Below are 25,635 nucleotides of genomic sequence, written 5' to 3'. Positions count from 1 at the left end.
TAAAATATATTATTCTGTATTTATGGGGAAAGACTTAATAATTATTATTAAGCAAATGAAATTATAGCTATATTATTATATCAATTAATTTTTATATCAATTAGATTAGATAGTATGAATCAGAGCTGTACTACTCAACTTGCGACCAAGTTCATACGAGTTGGGTGACATCCCCCCACAGACACACAACGTGCTACCACAGAATATGTCAGCTAGTTCACGAACACCCCCTCACCCAGTATCCAACGAACCGACATATCAACAGGTTACAAATCTTTCCTCATGTACACTATCGCAGGACCAGATTTCGCTTTTATCCAAAGGACTAAATTATAATTTACCACCTCGAAAACTGCCTAAAAAACAATGCATAATTGATATTGAATTTGGACTTCGTAATGTTCCACAAAAAGATGTATTTATTCAACAAGTTAACCAAGTAGTGAATAACATAAAAGAAACGCGACTTCCTAAATTGAATACACATGACAGTTCAGCTTTACGAGAACTTCGGGGAAATAAGGACATTATTATACAGAGGGCAGATAAAGGAGATACGGTGGTAATACTAGATAAACATGATTATATTAATAAGTTAGATTCAGTTGTGTCAGATACCTCCACTTATCGTGAAGTAGACCCGGCACTGTTTACCAATTTGGTCAATCAATACAATAAAACGTTAACCACGTATCGAAAAAACGACTACATTACTATGGTTCAGTTAAAGGAATTGAAGTCCAGAACATACAATATTCCTGCACTTTTCGGTCAGGTAAAATTACACAAGACTGGGTTTCCTATTCAACCTATTGTTTCCTACAGGAACTCGGCATTTTCATCCTTAGCCACACATGTATATAACATTATAAAACCCTTTAGACAGGTAATACAATTTGGGATTAAGAACTACGATACATTATTTAATAAGCTTAAAGACTGTAGACTCGGCGACAATGACAATTTATTCTCACTAGATGTTACCTCATTATATACGAATGTAAATGTTGAATACACATTAGATATTATTTGGGATATGTTAAATAAAAACTCAACACCGATTAATTATACAAAGCTACCTATTAAGGAAATTTTTCACTTAATTAAACTGTTAGTTGAGGCTAATTACATCACCTTTCGAGACAAGGTGTACAAACAAATTTTTGGATTACCAATGGGTTTAAGCCTGAGTGGCTTAATGTCAGAGATCTATCTCTCAACGATTGATCAGATACATTTGACACCTTTTCGAACCCGTATCACATACTATGGGAGGTATTTAGACGATGTTCTAGTTATTACCGATAGTAATACTATCCAAGACATTTTACATTCGTTTAATAATATTCATTCTAGACTCAAATTTACATTGGAAAGGGAGGATACGGATACAAAGTCATTAAACTTTCTAAATTTCACGCTTACCCGGGACTCGAATAAAATACAATTTAGCATCTATCGAAAACCTACATACACCAGTATGCTTCTACATTATAATAGCTATCACCCGTTCAACTACAAAAGATCGATTATCTTTAATCAATTTCTTAATGCCTATAAATATTCAACGACGGAATCTGCTTTGGACTCAGAAATACAAATATTAACTAGCAGATTCTTAAACAGGGGTTATTCCATTACCACAATAAACCGAATTAGGGTACAAGCTAAGGATAGGATACAAAATACTACACCAATCAACAATAGTAATATCAAAAAATACTTTATTTCTGTCCCATATGTTGAACAGTGGCACAAACAGCTTAACAGATTCTTTAAAGATACCGAATTTAAAATTGTAGCTAGGCCAATACGGAAGTTACACACTATACTGAACAATCGCGCGGTTCTTTCAGCATTCGCAACACAAATTAATGATCTGGTATACAACATTTCTTGCGGTGATTGCGACTCGTCTTATCAGGGTTCGACCCGATTTTCTCTTAATATTCGTGTAAATCAACATGAAGCCTCAGTTTGTGCTTCTCGTTCAGCAGCGTCAGAATTAGCCTTTCATGCCATTAACGAAAAACATACTTTTTTATTTAACGAGGCCAAAATACTTAACGTTCAACGTAATTATACGCGACTATTAATTGCAGAAACCGTCGAAATTAAATTACACGAGAATTCTGTTAATGTTCGGTGGCCATATTTGATCTCCGATGCATGGACCTTTACGCGCATGCACGAAGACAAATAATCTCTATTTAAGTATCAGGTTTAACCCGATTCGGTAATTTTCATTCCTGTGATCACAACATATGGTCAAAGCGTTGTCAGCTTTAGGAAGGAAAATCGTTTTGAATTTTTTCGTTAGATTCTTTTAATTGCGTTAATTTGATTTTTAATTGTTTTAAATTGATTTGTATTGTGTTAAATTGATTATTTAATTATTTATATTTTACTCTAATGTACCGGTAAGTTGTCGATTTTTTTTCATTTTTTCCGTTTTAATTTCTGGAGGGAAGTGTTCTACGCACTATATTGAGGTAAACTCCTCTTATTATTTTACTAATCAATTAGATTAGAAAATAAATAAGTAAATGGATTATAAAAATAAAGTAAAATAATTATTAAATTATATAGAGTTAGGAGGACTATCCTGTCCGCCTGTTTTTTTCATTCAGCAAGATTTAAATTGTTTAATTAATGCAATGGCTTAAGGCTGAAAGCAGAACAGACTTTGCCTTCACAAAGTACCTGCATTATTATTAAACTACAGTAGAATGTCAGTTATCCAGAAGTTAGTTATCCGGAATAATTTGAATGGCTGATCTTTCTTCTTTTTTTATTAACGGTAGTACAGTAAGCTCTGGTTATAGTAATCACGTTTGCAAATTGAATTTTGATTATAATAAGAGAAAAATCGAGTTTCCTACCTGTTTATAACAGATTGTACAAACAAAAAGCCCAATAAACCAAAAACTGGAAATTGTTTTTATTGTTTTATGGTTGCGACCTTCAGAAATGTGCTTTAGAAAAATATCACAGAGACTACTGGGTTTTCTCGGAAACCATGAGTGAATTTCACATTAGTTTTATGGTAAAATGGTAATTTTTTAATTTAAGTATTTATGGTAATACTTAAATTAAAAAATTAGAACTGACTGTCACTGGCAATTCTCACTGTATGAGTGATGTGTAAGCCCTTATCCATATTTCTAAATTATTGGTCAGTATTGGATATAGTACAAAGCGTTTAGAAAGTATTGAAAGTATGTCAATGCAAAATCTGTGATGTAGTAGATCTAGGGATTAATGGTATCACACTTAATAAATATTCTATACTGTACACATAGAACTAAAAAGGAACCCATTGCTGGGGGACATAATGACTCATATCATATTCTTTATGTAACATAAATTGCAACTTAATGCCACTTATGGGTAAGGGCAACTTTACTGAGCAAAAATACATGACTAGGTCATTTCCACGAAAGAGTACAAATTTCGGTGAATTTTGGAGACGTTGGCGAAGTGCGCCTTATTGATCAATTAAAAGTGTCAACAGACAACTAATACACATTTTTTTCTAAAAACCCTTTAAGAATTTAAATACATAAAAAAAAAATATGTAAGAAATAGCCCAAAAAAGTCAATGTTTGGAAATAACAATTCATTATGATTATTTATACCCGGACCGAGCCTGAATATTGTTTGTGTTACCGGACCTGTGCAGACCTCTCCTAGTCAGATTTCTCAGAAATTTGACTAGATACTATTCTGATAAGATCGTCCCTTAACAAATCCATGCTATAACTGCAATGTAACTATATTCCTGTTTAGATGGTCCTGCATTACTTCTTTAACCAGGGACTGCATTAGTTTCTCTGGAACAGAAGTCAAGCTAACAGCTCTGTAATTATTCATGTCACGAATACACTCATAATAATTATGAACAGGGATTTCTTGAATTTCTAATAGGGAGATCAAGAGAAAACTTTAAAAAGTATTAATTACTGCTAGTGAGACAGAGTGATTTCACAACACAAAAGAGCTTAAAAAACAAAGACAGAAATCAAAATGATCTCCATGCACCTCCATGATGGATTAAATGCATGCATACACTATTTGACCAGCAATTTTAGAGCATCTTCTTATTCAAACATGATGGTTAAGGGGGGGGGGAATTTTTTTTTTTTTATTTAAAATAAGCAACTATGGTGTTTAAAAATATATATATTTTTTTTCTTTTTGTTTGTAACCAAGGGCTGACCGTTAGTGAATATTTCTGGAAATATAATCTTGTTAATTAATAATATTGACAAAAAAGATTAAAGGCTTTCAAATATGAAATTAGGATAAAAGAATAATTCTCTTTGTAGAATCTGTAATTAACTGTCTGCTATGTTGACTGTTTCTGTTTATACTCTGGGACAACCAAACGGTCAGAGGAATTCACAAGATAGACAGAATACAAGAAATAGCACCATATTTAGCAATCACGGGTTGAACCCTGGTCACTCAAGGCACGTGTACTTAAGCACCCGCACGCCTGACCGTTCGGCTACGGCAGCTGTTTATGTTGACTGTCGTGTTCATTATATTTACATTATAGATTCTGCAATTATCAGAGTTTTATTTTTATATGTTAATCTTATACATTTTAAGAAAAGTTGAAATTGTTTTTGGCTGAGATTAACAAAATGAACTTCTCTGTTCTGCATGATATTATTTTAACTTAGCAATTTCTTGTAATTTTAGGACCTGGAAAGCTGCAGCTGGACCAGTCAAGGACCTTTATAATATAGGAGAAAATCCTCAGTACTGCCTTGAAGTAAAATATCCTGGATCTGCTGTCTGGATATTGCTTACCAGGCACATCACTAACAGAGTAAGCTAGCTTAACTTAATAGTATTTCTCATGTATTATTTTTTTACTTTGTAGGTTAAAAAAAACCAGTGTGTTTTATACAGTAAATCAATCATAATTTCGGAAAAAAATGTTTGTATGAATTGCCATACAAGGAGAATAAAAAGTGAATATTAAAGTTTGCTCTAAAGATTTTGAAATTCAGTATGGTTTCAAAGTATGTGAGGGTTAGGTTCCTGTTACCCCTGCATAAATGAGAATTCGTGTAAATTGGTTCCCCCCCCTCAAAGAAAACATTGTACTAAAGTAAAAACTAAGGTAAAACTAGGTGGATTCCTATTGACCATGTATGCTTGTATAAAAACTTAATTTTTTGTGTAAACAGAATGTGCATAAAACATATATAAAGTACAATCAGGACAAGCCCATCTTCATAAAGGCTGAACTTCTGTTTGACATTATTCAAATAGGGCTAGTCCCATGCACATTAAACATTTGGTGAGAAAGATAGATTTCCTCTTTCATCAATTCATAAAACTCCTCTTTACCTGTATTTAACTTCAGATCTCTTTTTAAAATTTTCAAACCATCCCTTACTAGCTGTAGTCTTCAAAATGGGATCAGATGATTTGAAGAGCCCTGTTGCAAATAATTTGAGCACCAGCACTTACAGATTCACCTTCCCTTTATTTTTAATAGTTTTATAATTAAAAGTAAAAACTATTAATAGCATAACATTAATAGTTTTTACTTTTCTGCAATTAATTCCTTCCCTTTGAAAACTCTTAGAAGCATCCATTACTTCCATTGTTTTTAATTCATCCTCTTGTTTAATGATTGTCAAAATTATGGATTCTGTGAGGTCATATTCAGTTATAAGTGCTCTTACTTTAACACTGTTTCATGTTTTGATATAATTTCTTGCTTTGTTTGCATAGAAATTGATTTCTGCATTTCTTTTCTTTAACACACTTTTGATTTAATTTTTATTAAATAAAATTTACAAAAATGAGAGAGAGAGAGAGAGAGAGAGAGATATGTAGTGCAAACACTGATAAATGTGAATACATGATCAGATTATTGCTATGATTTGCCAAAAATGAACACATGGACTCTAGAGTATGTTGAATGGGCAAAATAATGCCTGAATGTTATTGTACTTTCATTGTTAATCAAATGCATGGGATCCTGTGATAGGTGCATTTTAAAAACTGGCATATCATTAATCAGAGGACCAATGTAGTTATTAATTAGTACAGTATGACATTCAAATTTGTTTAACCATCCTCCCACCAAAATTATTAGCAGAATCTGTTAAAAATTAAACTATTTAACCATATTTAACAGTAAGATTTCATCATGCTGCTTTTCTTTTTTTTCTTTTTTAAAGATACTGTAAGTGAACTATGTGAATATATATTTTTGAAAGTTACCTAATTCATTGATCCAAATCGACAAAGTAGGTCAAAAATATTGCATATTTTTAGAAATATTACTCTGATACAAAACATGTATACAAGTTTTGTTGAATATTTTCTTATGTTTTAATATACTACTGCATTGCCTAAGTTTACTAGAGACTAATGCATTTAAATGTATATACAATATTTATGAATAATTATTTATTTATTTGAAGGATGACTTTGCTGAAAACCAAGAATACATCACTGTTTTGGTCTACAAAAATGATGGTAGAAAAGTCTATTTTCCTTGTAAGTATTATTATTATTCAGTGGCAAATGATACAAGAAAGCAAACTTATACATTATCATCAGAAAAAAACCTTCCCATTTCACCTGTTCCCCCCCCCTCTCTATCTCTAGTTGTTCCTTGAATTTATTCAAACTGCACATCTCCACAACACCAGATGAGAATTTGTTTCTACAGTCAATCACTCTCTGGTTGAAGGCAAATTTCCTCACGTCCAGCCTGCAATCATCCTTCTTCAATTTTAATTTATGGCCCTCAGTGTGTAGTCTGATCAAGAGGAAGGATTCCATTAGGATTGAGCTTACTCAATCCAGTCAGGGTCTTAAACACCTCAGTCAGAGTTCTTCACAGATGCCTAGTCTCTAGATGCTATAGTTTGCAAAACTGAAGCCTTTCCTGGCAAGGGAACCCTTTTTCTCCCCTCACTAGTCTTGTTGCTCTTCTTTGCACCTGTTCCAACAGATCCAAGTCCTTAAAATGAGGCTTCCAGACCTATATCCAGTACTCAAAACATAGTCTAACCATTGCCTTATACAATGGGATAATCATCCATCATTGACAAAATCTCATGTGTTGTCCTGGCAGCCTGTCTGCACTACACAGAGAACTTCACACCTGACTGCACAATTACCCCCTGGTCTTTTTCATTCTCCTACTGCACTGAGTGTGGTGTTAGTTGACCTTATTACATCCAAAGGTTCATACTTTTATGTATTCAACAGTCCAGACCTGTTCCCCAGTGACTATTTCCTCTTTATAAGTTATCTAGTTGTTCCTTGAATTTATTCAAACTACACAAACTGCCTGCATGGGCAGAGGTTTTCAAATGATGATCTCAGGGAAACTGTAAATTGCTTTTTAAGAGACCAACATATACACACTTCTTTTCAGGCATTTTGTCTTTGCCATAAAAATAAATTGTGTGTATTGAACTCAAGGGAAATATATCTATATATATTTTTTTTTCAATAAAAATAAATATTTCCAGCAAGAAAATAAAATGCTATGTTGTTCCTTTATTATTGAGAACTTTTTTGAGTGACCCTTATTCAACTTTTAATTAAATTTTATAACTGACATTAATTAATAATTTTTATTAATTGAAATATTCACAATGTACTAATGTGGAATTTAATTAAAGGCATAACTACTCTCAAAGGTAAGGGAGAAAAAACTGCTTTTGTAAGGGTAACTACAGTGATCTCAGACAGTTTTTAAATTCTGTGCAGTGGGACCAACTGATGTTACCAACAGCAAATTCTAAATGGGAAGTATTCAGGGAAGTAATCAAAGAAGCTATTAGGCTTTTATACTAACAAAGAAATATTGTTCAGGGCTTAGACCTAAATGGATGTCAGATGAACTATTGAGACATATGGCAGAGAAGAAAAGTGCATAGGATGCATAAAATTATCAGGTGATACAGAAGCCTATGGTAGATATAAATTACTCTAATCAAGTCCCAAAGGAGGTTAGTCAAGCTAATGCAAAGTAATTTTGACATCATATACTTGGATTTCAGGAAAGCTTTTGATAAGTTGCTTTTGACACTTGCACATAAAATATTGCTTTACAAACTGGAGCAATGTGGCATTAAGGGCAAGCTACTGCTGTGAATAAAGGGATGATTAAGTGGAAGAAGATAAAGAGTAATTATCAATGGACACTGCTCTGCATGCACTAATGTTATTAGTTGAATTCCCCAGAGTTCAGTGCTGGGCCCATTGTTGTTTTCAATATTTATCAATGATATTAGTAGTAGTAATGCAGGCATGTGATGCAAGAAAGCAAGCATATTAGCTTATGTAGCATCAGCCAAAAAAAAAAACAATTTCACACATCCATTCTCTCTAAAAGTTTGTCCAGTTCCTCCTTGAATTCCCTGATGAAGGTATATCAGGCTTAATGTCTAAGTTTGAAGATGATACAAAAGTTTGCAGGACGATTAACAACAATCATCAAAGCTAGCTGCTGCAACAAGATCTAGGAAAATTGGGTCGATGGGCTGGGAAATGTCAGTTGAAGTTTAACATTGACAAATGCATGGTACTGTATATGGGAAGCAGTAATCCCAGAGTAACTTATCAACCGTATGGTACTACACTCAGGGTAATGGTAATATTATTTGCCATATAGTGCAAGGAAGCTACAGGCTTTTGCTGCACTGGCAAAAAAAAAACAAACAAAAAAAAGAAGTAGATAAGAAAATACAAATTACATGCTTCTCTCCTCACACAGGTAACTATCCAGTTGACTTTTGAACTTATTCAAACTTTCAGCCTCAACTACCTGCAAGGGTAACTTGTTCCAGCAATCACTGGCTTTGCTGTCTAAAACTTCCTACAATCTAATCTAAACCTCAACCTCTGTAATTTGAATTTATGACTCCTAGTTCTAGAATTCTTTATAGTAGTAAGAACCACCTTCATTCATTTTACTAATCCCTCTCAGAGCCTTATAAACCTCAATCAGGTCACCTCTGAGGTACCTGGTTACTAAGCTTTCCCACAATCAGTCTTTCCTCATACAGTTGTCCTGCTGATCTCACCATTCAAGTTGCCTGTCTTTGGACCCTCTCAAGAAGTGCAATGTCTTTTTTCAGATGAGTTTCCATACTTGAACACAGTAGTCCAAATGTGATCTTACAATTGCATTGTACAGTGGGATTATGATCTTCCTATCTCTACAGGAATATTGGCTTTCTTGGCTGTCTGTTTACACTGTTCAGAAAACAACTTTATATCTGCATATCAATTTTCATATCATATATTGTAACTGCCATATACCTTTCCTCCTCCACTGTTTTTTTTTAATTCAACCCCACCACAACAATATAATTTATATGTGGGTTGCTATACCCCAAGTCTAAGACCTTGCATTTAGCAGAATTAAAACAGAGCTACAACTTCTCAGACCATCTTTGAAGTATGTTTAAGGCATCCTTCAGGATGCCTTAAACTGCTTGGCACTGATCATTAACTACTCTGCCAATCTTTGCATTGTCTGCAAATTTTGACATCATGCCTTCTTCTATCCCTTCGTTGATGCCATTTATCAAATTGAGAAACAGCAGTGGTCGAATAATCAATCCTTGGGGGACCACTCCTGGCATTACAGCAATCTGAAAAATACCCATTAATCATAACTCTGCCTATTCCCCTGCAGCCACCCAGCAATCCATCTTAGAATATTACCAGTAATCCCAACCTGTTCATGCTTATACAGTAACCACCATGAAGGACAGAGTCAAATGCTCTGCTAAAATCCAATGAAACTATGTTGAAATTGTTCCCTAAATCCAGCTCATGAGAAACTGTGTCAAAATAGCCTACTAAGTTAGTTAAACATGATTTTTCCTTAACAAAGCCATGCCGTCTGCCCTTCAGAATGCTATATCTATCTAAATGTCCTAGATTGCACTATTAATCATTGCCTCTAAGATTTTTTTTACCACTGAAGTCTGACTGACCAGTTTGTAGTTACCAACTTCACTCTTAGAACCACTTTTATGTATTGGTAGTAGTAGTAGTAGTAGTGGCATGTGATGCAAGAAAGCAAATGTATGAGCTTATGCAGCATCAGCCAAAAAAAAAAAAAAAAAAAAAAATCACACCATTCCCTCCAAATGCCTGTCCAGTTCCTCCTTAAATTTATTCAACCTATCAACTTCCACAACGACAGATGAAAGTTTGTTCCAGCAATTAACCACCCGCTGGCTAAAGGCAAATTTCCGCACATCTATTCTACATCTGTCCTTTCTTAATTTGAATTTATGCCCCCTTAGGTTCGTAATCTGAACAAGTGGAAGGATCCCATCAGAATTCAGCGTGCTGAACCCATTCAAAGCCTTATACACCTCAATCAGATCACCGCGCAGGTGCCTAGTCTCCAGCCACTGCAATTTGCAGAACTTAAGCCTCTCTTGATAAGAGGATCCCTTCATTCCCCTCACCAATCTTGTTGCCCTTCTCTGTACACGCTCAAGTAAATCTACATCCTTCCTAAAATGAGGCCTCCAGACCTGTACGCAGTACTCAAGGCGTGGCCTGACCATTGCCTTATACAGAAGGATAATCACCTCCTTTTCCCTGCTAGCAAAATTCCTATATATCATTGACAAAACCCCATGACCTGCCCTGGCAGCCTGTCTGCATTGCTCAGAAAACTTCATATCTGCCTGCACAATTACTCTCAGGTCTTTTTCATTTTCTACCACCTTAAGTGTATTACCACACAGTTGGTACGTTTCTCTGGGGTTACCTCTACCCATATGCAGTACTTTGCATTTGTCAAGGTTAAACTTCAGTTGCCACTTCTTAGCCCATCTGCCCAAATTATCTAGATCCTGTTGCAGTAGCACACTGCCATTACTGTCATTAACAACCCTGCCAACCTTTGTATCATCTGCAAACTTCGACACTAAGCTTGATATACCTTCATCAATATCATTGATAAATATAACAACAGGGGACCGAACACCGAACCGTGTAGGACTCCACTAATAACATTAGTCTGAGAAGAGCAGCACCCATTGATTACTACCCTCTGTCTTCTCGCACTTAACCATCCTTTTATCCATTGTAGCAACTTACCCTTAATACCATTCTGCTCCAATTTGTACAATAGTCTTCCATGCGCAACAGTGTCAAAAGCTTTCCTGAAATCCAAATATATGATATCAAAATTATTTTTTGCATCCAGTTCCTTTGTAACCACATCATAATATCCTATCAAATTTGTCAGACAAGACTTTCCCTTAACAAACCCATGCTGTGTCTGAATTATTGCTGCAGTCTTGTCTAGATGATCCTGCAATGCATCTTTAACCAGCGACTCCATTATTTTACCCGGAACAGAAGTTAAACTAACTGGTCTGTAATTACTCGTGTCACCCTTCGATCCCCCTTTGTGAATTGGGGATACATTTGCACATCTCCAGTCCGTGGGAACCTCCCCTGAGCCCAAGGATGCTGTTATAATTATGGCTAAGGGTTTGCTTAGTTGCTTTGCCGCCTCTTTTAATATAACTGGATAGATCCCATCCACCCTAGGTGCTTTTCTTACGTTTAACTTCAACAGTTTCTCTTCTACTTTGTTCTCAGGTATTACAAAATCATTAAGTATCCTGCTACAATTTGATAACCTTCTGCCATTTTCAAACCTTAATAATTTAAGGCATTGGCAGTTCTCCTATCCACAGAAATCTCCCTTGAGTCCAAAGATGCCCTCATAATTAACCTCAGTGGTTCAATACACTCAATATGCTAAAATATTTTTCTAATAAACAATCTGTAATTATGACATCACTAATATCATATAGCTCTGCCTCACTCGCACAGCCTCTTCTCAGCATTGAAGGGTCTTTCATCAGTAAAGACACACACAAAGTACCTATTCAATTCATCCGCAAAATCAGCTGAGCTGTTTAAGACTTTCTCGCACATGGGTCCAACCTGATTAGCTTTCTTCTTTGTTGTCTTCCCATACATGAAAAAGTTCTTGTTCCCATTCTTTGCTCTCTTTGCCAATGCTTTCTCATACGCATTCTTGGCTTCCCTGACCTTATTTGTGGTACTATTTACAGAAGGAAAAGATCCTAGAGGATACTGTACAGTCAGACATGAAATTCTCTGAGCAGTGAAGACATGCTGCCAGGACAGCTCACTGGGTTTTGTCAGTGATGTACAAAAACTTTGCTAGAGTTTTAGAAAGATTTAAATCAACTAAGTTGTCTTTGCCCCAATGGAGAATTACCTGGAGATCGACATTTGAGAATTGACAGTGGATATTTAAAAAGTTGAAGCTGTAATTGAGCAGGGCAAGGTTTTTCAAAATGGAAAGTGGAATGCAATGTGCTATCATTGGCAAAACTATGGATAGGATTTCCAGTCAATGGAAGAAGGTCATTAATATACAAGAGGTCATTAATATACACTCTCATCAACCGGTGAAATACCACCACTTTGCTTATTGGAGGCTTGAAGTGGTGGAACCCATGTTTAGTCTCTAGTGATAAGTTCCGGCCAACCCTTCCCTATCTCTTCCATCATGCAATATGATTGATGATTTTTGAGGTTATGATGAATGTCGTGGCGAGATCCAATATTCCTTACATTTCGAGGGTACAGCTCTAAAACGGTGTTCGCAGGCCGGCCGCTAGATAGTACACCGGACCAAACCTATTGGTAACTCTCTAGGAGGCTTCCGGATCAGCTAGTGTATAATCTTGCTACCTCTACTCTGCCAGATAGCCACTGGAGGGAGTCCGAGTAGTGTGTATGCGGGGAGCATTGTCGAGGCCACGTTATGTCAAGGATCTGGGTATATTCTTACCACATGTACGCCATATCCAAAAATTTCATTACTTCATACAGCATGTCCCACCCACTTTTTCTTACTATTGAATACACCATGAATTGTCAAAATAATAGAGCAAGCTTATCTGCGAAAAGATCTAAACCTCCCAAGGACTTCCTAATTCATTTCACAAATATACGTGGTCTCACTTCCAATCTCAACGATGTCCATTTCCACTTGCAGTCTTCAAAACCCCATGTACTTTTTCTGACTGAATCTCAGTTATCAGTTGATTCAACTACTGCTCATCTCAGATGTCCAAATTATTTGCTGTATGATTCCTTTCCTCAAAGGTGGTACTTGTGCATACGTCCGTTCTGATATTCCCTGTCAGAGACTTGGCAATTTGGAATCTCCTCTCTTTGATCTTCTCTGGCTTAAAATCTCTCTACCTCATTGTGTAAAATTCATCTGTTGTCTCTACCGTTCTCCCAGCTCCACTAATCACTTGGAGCTCTTTGACTTCCTCTCTTTGCAACTTGACTTTCTCCAGTCCAACTTTCCTAACAGTGAGGTAATTTTCCTTGGTGATTTTAACGTTCACAACTCCAGCTGGCTTCCGTTTTCTAGTCACACCGACCCAGCAGGTCGAGATGCTGAGGCTTTTGCAATTACTAATGACCTAGCACAGATTGTTCATTTACCTACAAGAATACCAGACAATCCTAATCATACAGCCAATACGCTTGATCTTTTTCTCACAAACAACCCTTCTAAGTACAAGGTTGAAGTGAGTGGTCCTTTAGGCACTTCAGATCACAACTTGGTGATTGTCTCTTCTCCAATGGAACCTTTATCTCATGGCTATTCCCAACCTCGTATTGTTTGGCATTACAAGAATGCAAAATGGGATGACCTGCGAGACTTCTTTTCTTCTTTTCCTTGGTCTGATTACTGTTTCAAAACTTCTGATGTCAACGTTTGCTCAGATCGTGTCAGTGAAATTATTCTTGCAGGAATGCAATCCTTTATCCCACACTCCACTTTAAAATCTCGTCCTTTATCTAAACCTTGGTTTTCCAATAAATGTGCTAAGGCTGTCCAAGAGAAGAACGTTGCATATCGTAATTGGCTTGTTTCTAATTCTTCAGTTTCATTTTCTGCCTACACCAAAGCTCGCGACAATTGTAAAGCAGTTATTAATCAGTCCAAACTAGAGTTTGAACAGGCCAAGAGTAGAAAACTTGCTTCTTGCCCTAATGGTAGCCGAGCATTCTGGTCTCTTGCCAAAGCTATTGGCCGCAACTTTTGCCCATCTCTGCTCCCACCTCTGTCCAAACCAGATGGTTCTGTTGTCACTTCAGCCAAGGATAAAGTTGACCTGCTAGCATCCCATTTTTCTTCCAGCTCATGTATTAATGACTTTGGTAAAACACCTCCCACCATTCCTAACACGCTCCATTCAATGCCTCCTGTGGTCTTCCGTCAAAAGGATATCAGAAGGATTTTGATGAATCTTGATGCTACGAAAGCTCCAGGTCCTGATGGGTATTTCTCCACTTGTTCTCAAAACCTGTGCTCCTGAACTTACTCCTATTCTTTGCCGCCTTTTTTCACTTTCTTATTCCAAAGGTGTTTTTCCTTCTGCTTGGAAATTTGCTCATATCCAGCCAGTTCCTAAAAAGGGTGACAAATCCCTCCCATCCAATTACCGTCCCATTGCAATTACTTCTACTCTTTCTAAAGTAATGGAGAAATCAATTAACCGCCAACTTTTAAACTACCTAGAAACCTTCCATCTGATCAACGATCGCCAGTATGGATTCCGTCAGTGTCGATCCACTGGTGATATTCTGGCTTATGTTACCCGTTTATGGACTAATTCAATGGAAAGGTTCGGTGAAACACGAGTAGTTGCTCTTGACTTCTCAAAGGCTTTTGATCGTGTTTGGCATAAAGGTCTTCTAAACAAGCTTCCATCTTATGGTTTGCCAACTATTTTTAGTAATTGGTTATCCAGTTTTCTCTCTGATCGCTCACTGAGGGTGATGGTAGATGGCTCTCTGTCTTCTAACTTCTCCACTAATGCCGGTGTCCCCCAAGGTTCAGTTCTTTCCCCCACTCTTTTCCTCTTGTATATCAATGACCTTCTTCCATTGACTGGAAATCCTATCCATAGTTTTGCCGATGATAGCACATTGCATTCAACTTTCCATTTTGAGAAACCTTGTCCAGCTCAATCAGCTTCAAGTTCTCGAAAATCTGCTGCCAATTCCTTAAATGCCGATCTTCAGGTAATTCTCCAGTGGGGCAAAGACAACTTAGTTGATTTCAACCCTTTTAAAACTCAATCTTGTCTTATATCTCGCAAAAAGGATTCTTCTGCTCCTATGCTTATCTTTAGTGACACTCCGATTTCTAGGCAAAATGATATATCTCTTTTGTGGATTACCCTGACTTCTAATCTCTCTTGGCAAAAGCACATTACAAATATTGCTTCCTCTGCATCTAAAAAACTTGGTTTTCTCTTTCGCTCTCGCCGTTACTTTTCTTCCAAACAGCTGCTCACTCTGTATAAATCGCAAATCCGCCCTGCCATGGAATATTGTTCCCACATCTGGGGTGGTGCCCCCAAAACCTCTCTCAGGCTTCTTGATTCCATTCAGAAGAGGGCAGTTAGGTTAATTAATGATTCATCTCTAACAGAGTCTCTCCACTCGCTTTCTCATAGACGCACTGTTTCTGCTGCATGCCTCTTCTACAGATACTTCCATGGGCACTGTTCTTCTGAATTGGCTTCTATAATTCCCGCTCTCTCTTTCAAAACAGTCCGAACACATGCTGCCACCAGCCAACATCCATTTACTGTCCAACTTCAAACCCACAGAACCAACTTTTCATCTTCCTCATTTATTCATTCAACTGCTGTTTTCTGGAACAACCTTCCTTCATACGTATTTCCTGAAAATTACAATCTACAGAAGTTCAAGTCCAGTATCAACAAATATCTTTTTTCGTCTTCTCAACCTCCAACCCAAGCACGGTACTAAGTACTATAGGTTCTAATACCTCTCGTGTTTGGGGTTCTCATAAAAAAAAAAAAAAAAAAGAGGAAAAGAGTGGGGGAAAGAACTGAACCTTGGGGGACACCGGCATTAGTGGAGAAGTTAGAAGACAGAGAGCTATCTACCATCACCCTCAGTGAGCGATCAGAGAGAAAACTGGATAACCAATTACAAAAAACAGTTGGCAAACCATAAGATGGAAGCTTGTTTAGAAGACCTTTATGCCAGACATGATCGAAATCCTTTGAGATTTCAAGAGCAACTGCTTGTGTTTCATCAAACCTTTCCATTGAATTTGTCCATAAATGGGTAACATTAGCCAGAATATCACCAGTGGATCGACACTGGCGGAATCCATACTGGCAATCGTTGATCAGATGGAAGGTTTCTAGGTAGTTTGAGTTGGCGGTTAATTGATTTCTCCATTACTTTAGAAAGAGTAGAAGTAATTGCAATGGGACGATAATTGGATGGGAGGGAGTTGTCACCCTTTTTAGGAACTGTCTGGATATGAGCAAGTTTCCAAACAGAAGGAAAAACACCCTTTGAATAAGAAAGTGAAAAAAGGTGGCAAAGAACAGGAGTAAGTTCAGAAGCACAGGTTTTGAGAACAAGTGGAGAAATACCATCAGGACTTGGAGCTTTCTTAGCATCCAGGTTCCTCAAAATCCTTTTGACAGAAGACCACAGGAGGCATTGAATGGAGTGTGTTGGGAATGGTGGGAGGTATTTTACCAAGATAATTAATATATGAGTTGGAAGAAAAATGGGATGCTACCAGGTCAGCTTTATCCTTGGCTGAAGTGACAACAAAACCATCTGGTTTTGACAGAGGTGGGAGCAGAGATGGGCAAAAGTTGCGGCCAATAGCTTTGGCAAGAGACCAGAATGCTCGGCTACCGTTAGGGCAAGAAGCAAGTTTTCTACTCTTAGTCTGTTCGAAATCTAGTTTGGACTGATTAATGACTGCTTTACAATTGTTGCGAGCTTTGGTGTAGGCAGAATATGAAACTGAAGAATTGGAAACAAGCCAATTACGATATGCAACATTCTTCTCTTGAACAGCCTTAGCACATTTATTGGAAAACTGATGTTTAGATAAAGGATGAGATTTTAAAGTGGAGTGTGGAATAAAGGATTCCATTCCTACAAGAATAATTTCACTGACACAATCTAAGCAAACGTTGATATCCGAAGTTTTGAAAGAGTAGTCTGACCAAGGAAAAGAAGAAAAGAAATCTCACAGGTCATCCCATTTTGCATTCTTGTAATGCCAAACAATATGAGGTTGGGAATAGCCATGAGATAAAGGCTCCATTGAAGAAGAGACAATCACCAAGTTGTGATCTGGGGTACCTAAAGGACCACTCACTTCAGCCGTGTACTTAGAAGGTTTGTTTGTGAGAAAAAGATCAAGAGTGTTGACTGTATTGTTAGGATTGTTCGATATTCTTGTAGGTAGATGAACAATCTGTGCAAGGTCATTAGAAATTGCAAAAGCCTCAGCATCTCAACAAGCTGGGTCAGTGTGACTAGAAAACGGAAGCCAGCTGGAGTTGTGAACATTAAAATCACCAAGAAAAATTATCTCACTGTTAGGAAAGTTGGACTGGAGAAAGTCAAGTTGCAGAGAGAGGACGTCAAAGAGCTCCAAGTAATTAGTGGAGTTGGGAGAAGGGTAGAGACAACAAATGAATTTGACACAATGAGTTAGAGCAATTTTAATGCAAAGAAGATCGAAGAGAGGAGATTCCAAATTACCAATTCTCTGACAGGGAATATCGGAACGGACATATGCACAAGTACCACCTTTGAGGCAAAAGGAATCATACAGTGAATAATTTCAGCAACTTAGATGAGCAGTAGTTGAATTAACCGATAACTGAGATTCTGTCAGAAAAAGTACATGGGGTTTGACAGACTGTAAGTGGAAATGGACATCATTGAGATTAGAATTGAGACCACGTATATTTGTGAAATGAACTAGGAAGTGTTTAGATCTTTTCGCAGATAAGCTTGCTCTATTAGTTTGACAATTCATGGTGTATTCAATAGTAAGAAAAAGTGGAGGACATGCTGTATGAAGTAATGAAATTTTTGGATATGGCATACACACGGTAAGAATATACCCAGATCCTTGACATAACGTGGCCTCAACAATGCCCCCCGCATACACACTAGTCGGACTCTCTCCAGTCACTATCTGTTAGAGTAGAGGTAGCAAGATTATACACTAGCTGATCCGGAAGCCTCCTAAAGAGTTACCAATAGTTTGGTCAGGTGTACTAACACTAGTAGCCGGCCTGCGAACACAGTTTTAGAGCTTTACCCTCAAAATGTAAGGAAGATTGTATCTCGCCATGATGTTCATCATAACCTCAACGGTCATCAGTCATACTGCATGATGGAAGAGATGGGGAAGGGTTGACCGGAACTTAGCTCTGAACACTAAACATGGGTACCACCACTTCAAGCTTCCAATAAGCGAAGTGGTGGTATAACAGTAGCCACTGGCAGAGGTGAAAGTGATTCTTGCACTGCTTCTATTGGAATGAGCCGCAGCCTGGAAAATAAGACGCAGGATATTTCAGAGACTGCTGGGAATCATTGGGGTACAAGTAAACACATGGGTTGTGTTAGGGTAGCTAAGAAAAAGAACAGGTGCATGTATACTTGTGTGTACACCAATGCTAGGAGTTTAGTAAATAAATTTGATGAATTTGAGGTATTGCTCAAAACATCAAAGGCAGATATTGTGGGGATTTCAGAGACGTGGTGTCACACAGATATAAGAAATGCAGAACTGGAATTTGGGGAGTACAATGTCTACAGAAAGGATAGACAGGATAGGAAGGGAGGAGGGGTTATGCTATTAGTTAAAAAACACATAAAATCCAAGGAAGTGAAGCCAGTCGACATCGCTGGACAGTGCAGTGTCGAGTCAGTTTGGTGTGACATAAGCATTGGGAGATCAAAATTGAGAGTAGGAGTGTGCTATAGGCCTAATGACTCTGATGAGTATAATAAGAAACTGTTCGGAGAAATAGAGTGGGCCAGTAAATCAGAGAGTCTTATAATGGGGGATTTTAATTTCCCAGATATTGACTGGAATTTGGGGGCTGGTCACTCACACAGTAGCAAGGCTTTTGTGGATTTATTGGATGATTGTTTTCTACATCAGCATGTTCGGGAGGCAACTAGAGGGAGTAATACTCTTGATTTGATTATCAGTAGTGATTCTTCATGCATTAAGAATCTGCAGATAAATGAACCACTTGGTGGCAGTGATCACAGTGTGCTGAAGTGGGAGTTACTCAAAGAGGTAACTACCATTAGGGGTAAAGGGAAGGGGTATTGCTTTCGTAAAGGCGACTACAATGGACTGAGACAGTATTTAAATTCTATACAGTGGGATCAACTGATGATATTGCCAACAGCAAATTCAAAATGGGAAGCATTCAAAGAACTTATCGTGGAAGCTACTAGGCTTTACATACCAACTAAGAAATATTGTTCAAGGTTTAGGCCTAAATGGTTGACAGATGAACTAATGAGGCATATGGCAGAGAAGAAAAATGCATGGGATACATACAAATTAACACGTGACACGGACGCCTATGATAGATACAAGTTGATCTGTAACCAAGTTACAAAGGAGGTTAGGCAGGCGAAGGCAGATTACGAGAGATCCTTGGCAAGGGATGCGAAGAAAAACAGCAAAGAGTTCTTTACTTATGTAAACTCTAGAAGGAAGGGGATGAATCAGATTGGTCCACTTGAGATCGATGGGTCAACTGTTGATGACCCTGCTCGGGTAGCTAACAAACTAAATGAATATTTTGCATCGACATTCACACATGAGGAGTTATTCAGCGAGGGGAATGCCAGAGGTGTATTCAACTCTAGCAGTAAGCTAGAGAATCTTGTAATAACTGAGAGCAAAGTGGAGGAGAAATTGTTGAAGATAAACACAAGAAAGGCACCTGGGGTGGATGGGATCTATCCAGTTATATTAAAGGAGGCAGCAAAGGAGGTAAGCAAACCCTTAGCCATAATTATGAGAGCTTCCTTGGACTCAGGGGAGGTACCCATTGACTGGAGATGTGCAAATGTGACCCCAATTCACAAAGGGGGATCAAAGGCTGACACAAGTAATTATAGACCTGTGAGTTTAACTTCTGTTCCCGGAAAATTAATGGAGGCACTGGTGAAAGAAGCACTGCAGGATCATCTAGACAAGACTTCAGTTATAGCTAGGACACAGCATGGTTTTGTTAAGGGGAAGTCTTGCCTGACCAATTTGATTGGATACTATGATGCAGTCACAAAAGAACTGGATGCAGGGAATAACTTTGATATTATATACTTGGATCTTAGAAAGGCTTTTGATACTGTTGCACATGGAAGACTGCTGCACAAATTGGAGCAGTGTGGCATTGGAGGCAAGTTGCTGCTATGGATAAAGGGGTGGTTGAGGGGGAGAAGACAGAGAGTGGTAATCAATGGACACTGCTCATCGTGGACTAATGTTATTAGTGGAGTCCCTCAGGGTTCAGTATTGGGGCCTTTATTGTTTTCTGTATTTATAAATGATATTGATGATGGTATATCAGGCTTAATGTCCAAGTTTGCAGACGATACGAAGGTTGGCAGGGTTGTCAAGGACACTACTGACACTATGCTGCTGCAACAGGATTTGGAAAGGTTGAGCAGATGGGCTTCGAGGTGGCAAATGAAGTTTAACATTGACAAATGTAAAGTACTACATATGGGAAACAGCAACCCCAGAGCAACGTATCAACTCTGTGGTACTACACTGACAGTGGTAGAGAATGAAAGGGACCTGGGGGTGGTGGTGCAGGCAGATATGAAGTTCTCTGAGCAGTGCAGACGAGCTGCAAGAGTAGCTCATGGTGTATTGTCAATGATATATAGGAATTTTTCTAGCAGGGATAAGGAGGTGATTATTCCCTTGTATAAGGCAATGGTCAGGCCACACCTAGAGTACTGTATACAGGCCTGGAGGCCTCATTTCAGGAAGGATGTAGAGCTGCTGGAACGAGTACAGAGAAGGGCAACTAGATTGGTGAATGGGACAAAGGGGTTCTCTTACGAAGAAAGGCTTAAGTTTTGCAAATTACAGTGTCTGGAAACTAGGCACCAGCGGGGTGATCTGATAGAGGTGTACAAAGCCTTGAATGGTTTGAGCATGCTCAATGCTGATGGGATTCTTCCTCTAGCTCAGAAAAATCACCTGAGAGGGCATAAATTCAAATTGAGGAAAGACAGATGTAGGATAGATGTGCGGAAATTTGCCTTTAGCCAGCGGGTGGTTGGTGGGTGGAACAGACTTCCATCCCTTGTCGTGGAAGTTGATAGCCTAAATAAGTTTAAGGCTCAGCTGGACAGGTATTTCGAACGAACAGAGGGGTGAAGTGGAAGTGGTTATTTTTATTTATTTATGTTACTTTTTTTTTTTTTTTTTTTGGCTGATGCTGCATAAGCTTGCTTTCTTGCATCAAATGCCTCTACTAATGCTAATGCTAATGCTATTGCACCAGTTGATGAGAGTCATCTACCACCTAGTATTGCCTGGTAACACAGAGGGGCGGCATTTCTCTGTGATGTGGGTGCCACACCTTGACCCCCCCTGCTTACGTTGGTTCATACCTGGGTGGTCACCCACAGTGTGCTTGTGCATGGAGGTTATACCCAGGATTATTAACGGTTCCACTATCGTGAAGGTGCAAGCAGAGGATTTGGCTGTCACAGACCATCCGAAATTGGGTCTACTTGACTTGAATGTTGCCTGAATATCAGTTCCATCAGGGTTTTAGACTCCCAGGTAGCCAGTACAACTTGGCTGGCATATCTGAGAGAATGTCTGTGACATCCTCAAGGACCAACTAGACAAATTTTTAGTGGGTATGGATGAGTGAACTGTGTAATTTTTTTTTTTTTTTTTTTTTTTTGGTTGATGCTATATAAGCTTGCTTTCTTGCATCATTTGCCATTACTATTACTACTACTATTCATAAATATTTTTTTTTTCATATCTATTAACAAGTTTTGTAAATAGTAAATGAAAGATTATCATGAGGGAAGCTTGTTGTAAACATAATTTACATGCTTTTTTTTTTTTTTTTTTTTTTCTGTTGTAGATGATCCTGCTCCATACATTGATGGGATTCGGATAAATAGCCCTCATTATTTATGCAAGCTGATTATTCCTCAGAATGGAACTACCCGTTACACTCTAGTTATATCTCAATATGAAAAGATGAACACAATTTATTATACACTAAGAGCATATGCCACTTGTCCATTTACTTTGTCAAAAATAGGTAATCCTTACAAATATAAACAAGAGGTGAGTACCTTTATTAGTATTTAATAATACTTATTTCATAGTTAATAATAATAATACTTATTTCATATTTAATAGTACTTATTTCACTGTATTAGTGAAATAAGTTGTAAGAAAGGGGGAAAAAAATCCCTTGATGTGTGTAAAGCCAGTGAGGAATATGCATGGTTGAGTGTAAAGTCATTCAACTAAAACTACACTAAATTGTTTTAGCTATTACTTGCACTGGATGTCATATAATGTTAATATATCAAAGTACATCTCCCAGTACTATTCATAACAATTTGTCATGTTACAGTTGCAAAAAAACATATACAGGAATCACAACTGTCCTGGTAATTGCCCATTCTATTGTGCAGCAATGTTATATTATTCTGTTGTGCAGCAATGTCATTGTTATGTGAATTCTTTGGTGGTTAGATATGCTAAATAGATTTGTGATCACTGTGATCCCCAGAATTATCATGACTTCCTTTTTTTCTCTGTGGCTTTTTGTAACAAATCTTTTATAACAACCCCTATATTTTAGAACTTCGGTGTTTCTACTTTTTTTAATTGAACAGTGCATTTCCAATATAATCTACAAATCTTTGCAGTGTTTTTTGCAAATATAACAAAATATAAATTTGTTGGTGCTTCTTTTGAGCTTTATTGAGTAATAAAGGATGTTATAAAAATTATTAATTGATTAGTGACATAATTTGACATATTAATATTAAATGTTTTGTGAATTCACTTAGTTAAATAAAAATATATCCAGTTAAGTTAAATGACTTGATATTCACCTTCTGTATTCCATTGTATGAGGTTTGTCAATTGAATTCCAGTACCAGATGAGTAACAAGAAAATTTTTCATGTTCTGTTAAAAATAAGCTCTTGATGCTTTATACTTCTCCTGCTGACCTGTACCTTTTCAAAACAAGTAACATAAAATTAATAAAATAATCTATGTAACAGAAAAAAAGATTAACTGTTTCCTATATGTATTTATGTGCTTATTCCTTCAGTATCATTGGTTTTTCTTTAGTATTAGTATTTTTGCTGCAATTGAAGGTTTTATGTTTTTGCAACATTTATATGCATTATATAAGTGTCTGTACCAATACTTTGATATATATGACAGCCTGTAGTGTGTGTTGCAGTTTTCAGTGGCTACCAAATGAAGGTGTAAATTATTTCTAGGCTCATTCTGCATTATTTGTAGATATATAGATCCCAAGCAGGTAAAGCATAATATCATTGGTGGCACCAAGTATTTGCAGTGCATATGAAACCTATATTGGAATGTCTATAGGTGGTAATGATCATTGTATGCCTTTTGCTATACCTCGAATATAGAGAGAGATTGAGAGCCTGCAAACCATCGTGGTGACTGCTACTTTTGTATGGTGGATATATCAAAATTTAAAAAGTCTGCAGGTCAAAAGTTGTTCCTTTAGTGGCATTCCACTGTGTCATCTTCTGTTGCTTCAGTGTCACACAATGAGGGTCTGCCAATTCCCAACCCACTTTCGAGAGAAGAGTATTCAGAAATGGATTCTGAATCTAGTGAAAAGGATAATTGGGATTACACCTCAAAAGTCTGTTCAAGTAAATTGCCACATTTCCACAATCGGTGAGAATTATATGACTTAATGATGGACTTGTGTCTATCCAAAACCAATGCAGGCTTCTGATATCTCTTTAAAAGATGGTATCTAGTAAATCCCAGCTGTAAGACTCAAGCATGCAGAAAAAGATATGTCATCAAAATGATTTGATGAATTAAATCATTTTGATTTGATTGTTCTTTATGAAGAAATTGGTATTAGTCACAGTTGAGAGGAACAGAATATACACCCATTGATTCTTTTTGTACAGTATGTTCATATTAAAGAAGGCTACATAAATGGGATATCTGTTACATAACATAAAGTATGATCTGTATAAATGGGTTGTGTGTGGGAACTTTAAGGTACTGGGGCTTCTTCTAGGTTTTTGCAAGGTGGTTTCACTGTTTCCTTAATTTCTCTGCCTCTGGTACAGCAGGGGCAGTAGATCAGCACTACAGGAAAATAGAATTGCCTGCTGCAGCCTGGTCTACACAGTGTAATAAACAGTCCTTTGATTCCAAGAAACAATCTTGCTTCCACCATTCCATATCAAGCTGTGACTGGTCAAACAATTTGTTAAAGCATATGACTTTCAAGGTGGCACTTTCAAGCATATGCAAAAGTTGTCTGATGCAAAAGTGAAAGGTAGCAGCATATTTATTGGCCCATAAGTTAAGCAGATACTGGCTTCAAGAACTGGAAGAGAAAATGACTGATGCTGAGCAAATATTTGTGGTAATCATTTCATCTTGTAGGGAATGATTTTATTAGTGACATTAAGAGTGAAAATTTTCAAAAACTAGTTGACAAGTTGATTGAAAATTGTAGGAAAACAAGATGAAAAACAAGCAAGCTCCATCACTTGCATGTTCACTCAGATTTTTTTGTTTCAGACCAAATCTGGGTGATATTAATTGAAAAGTAAGGAGAGAGAGAGATTCCACCAGGATATAGTCAGTGGAGAAGAGGTACCAAGGAAGGTGGGATTAAGCTATGATGGGTAACTATATTTGGTTCTTGGTTCACAGTGATCACTAATCCACGAGGACGGTTTTGCTTTTTAATTTGTGTTTTTTTTTTTAGCTTGTTGTTTACTTGTAGCAAAGATTGATACTCACTTCTGCACAGAAGTGAAATATTGTTAATAAATTTTATATAGTATTATTGCATATTTACTTTCATTTCTTTGCAAACTATTGATGCTATTCAAAAACTAAGTCATATTCAGAATAAGAATACACAAATTCATTAAAAAAAAAAAAAAAACTTCAAGATTGCAAATAAACAGAAAAGATAAACTTTTTGAAAATTGTTACATACTGTTTTTAATAAATAAATTTAAGAAATGATAATTTATTAATAAAAGCAAAACAAAAATAATTTCTTTCTGTTTAATATTAATTAAGAATTTAGTTGCATATTTGTATTATGTTTTAGGCTTGTCGATAGATTCTGGTCAATAGTGAAAATTACATTTTGTATTTTAATGTTTCTTTAACTTGTTTGAAGTTTTATAGAATGTCTGCCATATTTAAACCTGTGTTTTATTTAGTTGTATAGTGCATCTGGGGTCAGTATGCTTTCCACAAGTAAGCCATTGCAATATGACCACTCTTAAGGCTGATAAAATCAATAGAATTATTGCAAAAAATAAATAAGATCTGTCAAGAAATACTTTTCTTGAAAATGTGTGTATTCGTTTTTAAGAATTTACTTATTTAAGATACCTTAAAAATATGCAAGTATTTATTTATTTATTTATTCTCTTGTGTATACTCCAGGTTTGT

The 25,635-nt window shown here is 36.9% G+C and overlaps 1 protein-coding gene across 2 annotated transcripts in view; it reads left to right on the top strand.

Annotated features, from left to right (window-relative positions):
• Positions 1 to 25,635, top strand: part of LOC150079452 (calpain-7-like) — a 133,377-nt gene that overhangs the window by 92,638 nt on the left and 15,104 nt on the right. For both annotated transcript variants that reach the window (XM_090384077.1, XM_090384076.1), the window contains 3 exons: positions 4,708 to 4,837; positions 6,453 to 6,528; positions 22,050 to 22,258. In XM_090384077.1, the coding sequence (XP_090240203.1) occupies positions 4,708 to 4,837; positions 6,453 to 6,528; positions 22,050 to 22,258 (415 nt within the window). The remainder of the gene's footprint in view (positions 1 to 4,707; positions 4,838 to 6,452; positions 6,529 to 22,049; positions 22,259 to 25,635) is intronic.

Source organism: Mastigoproctus giganteus, chromosome 10, assembly GCF_048544385.1.
Source record: "Mastigoproctus giganteus isolate SK-2022 chromosome 10, ASM4854438v1, whole genome shotgun sequence".
NCBI lineage: Eukaryota > Metazoa > Arthropoda > Arachnida > Uropygi > Thelyphonidae > Mastigoproctus > Mastigoproctus giganteus.
Note: the sequence above shows the minus strand (reverse complement) of the source record. Positions and strands in the feature narration are given on the sequence as shown.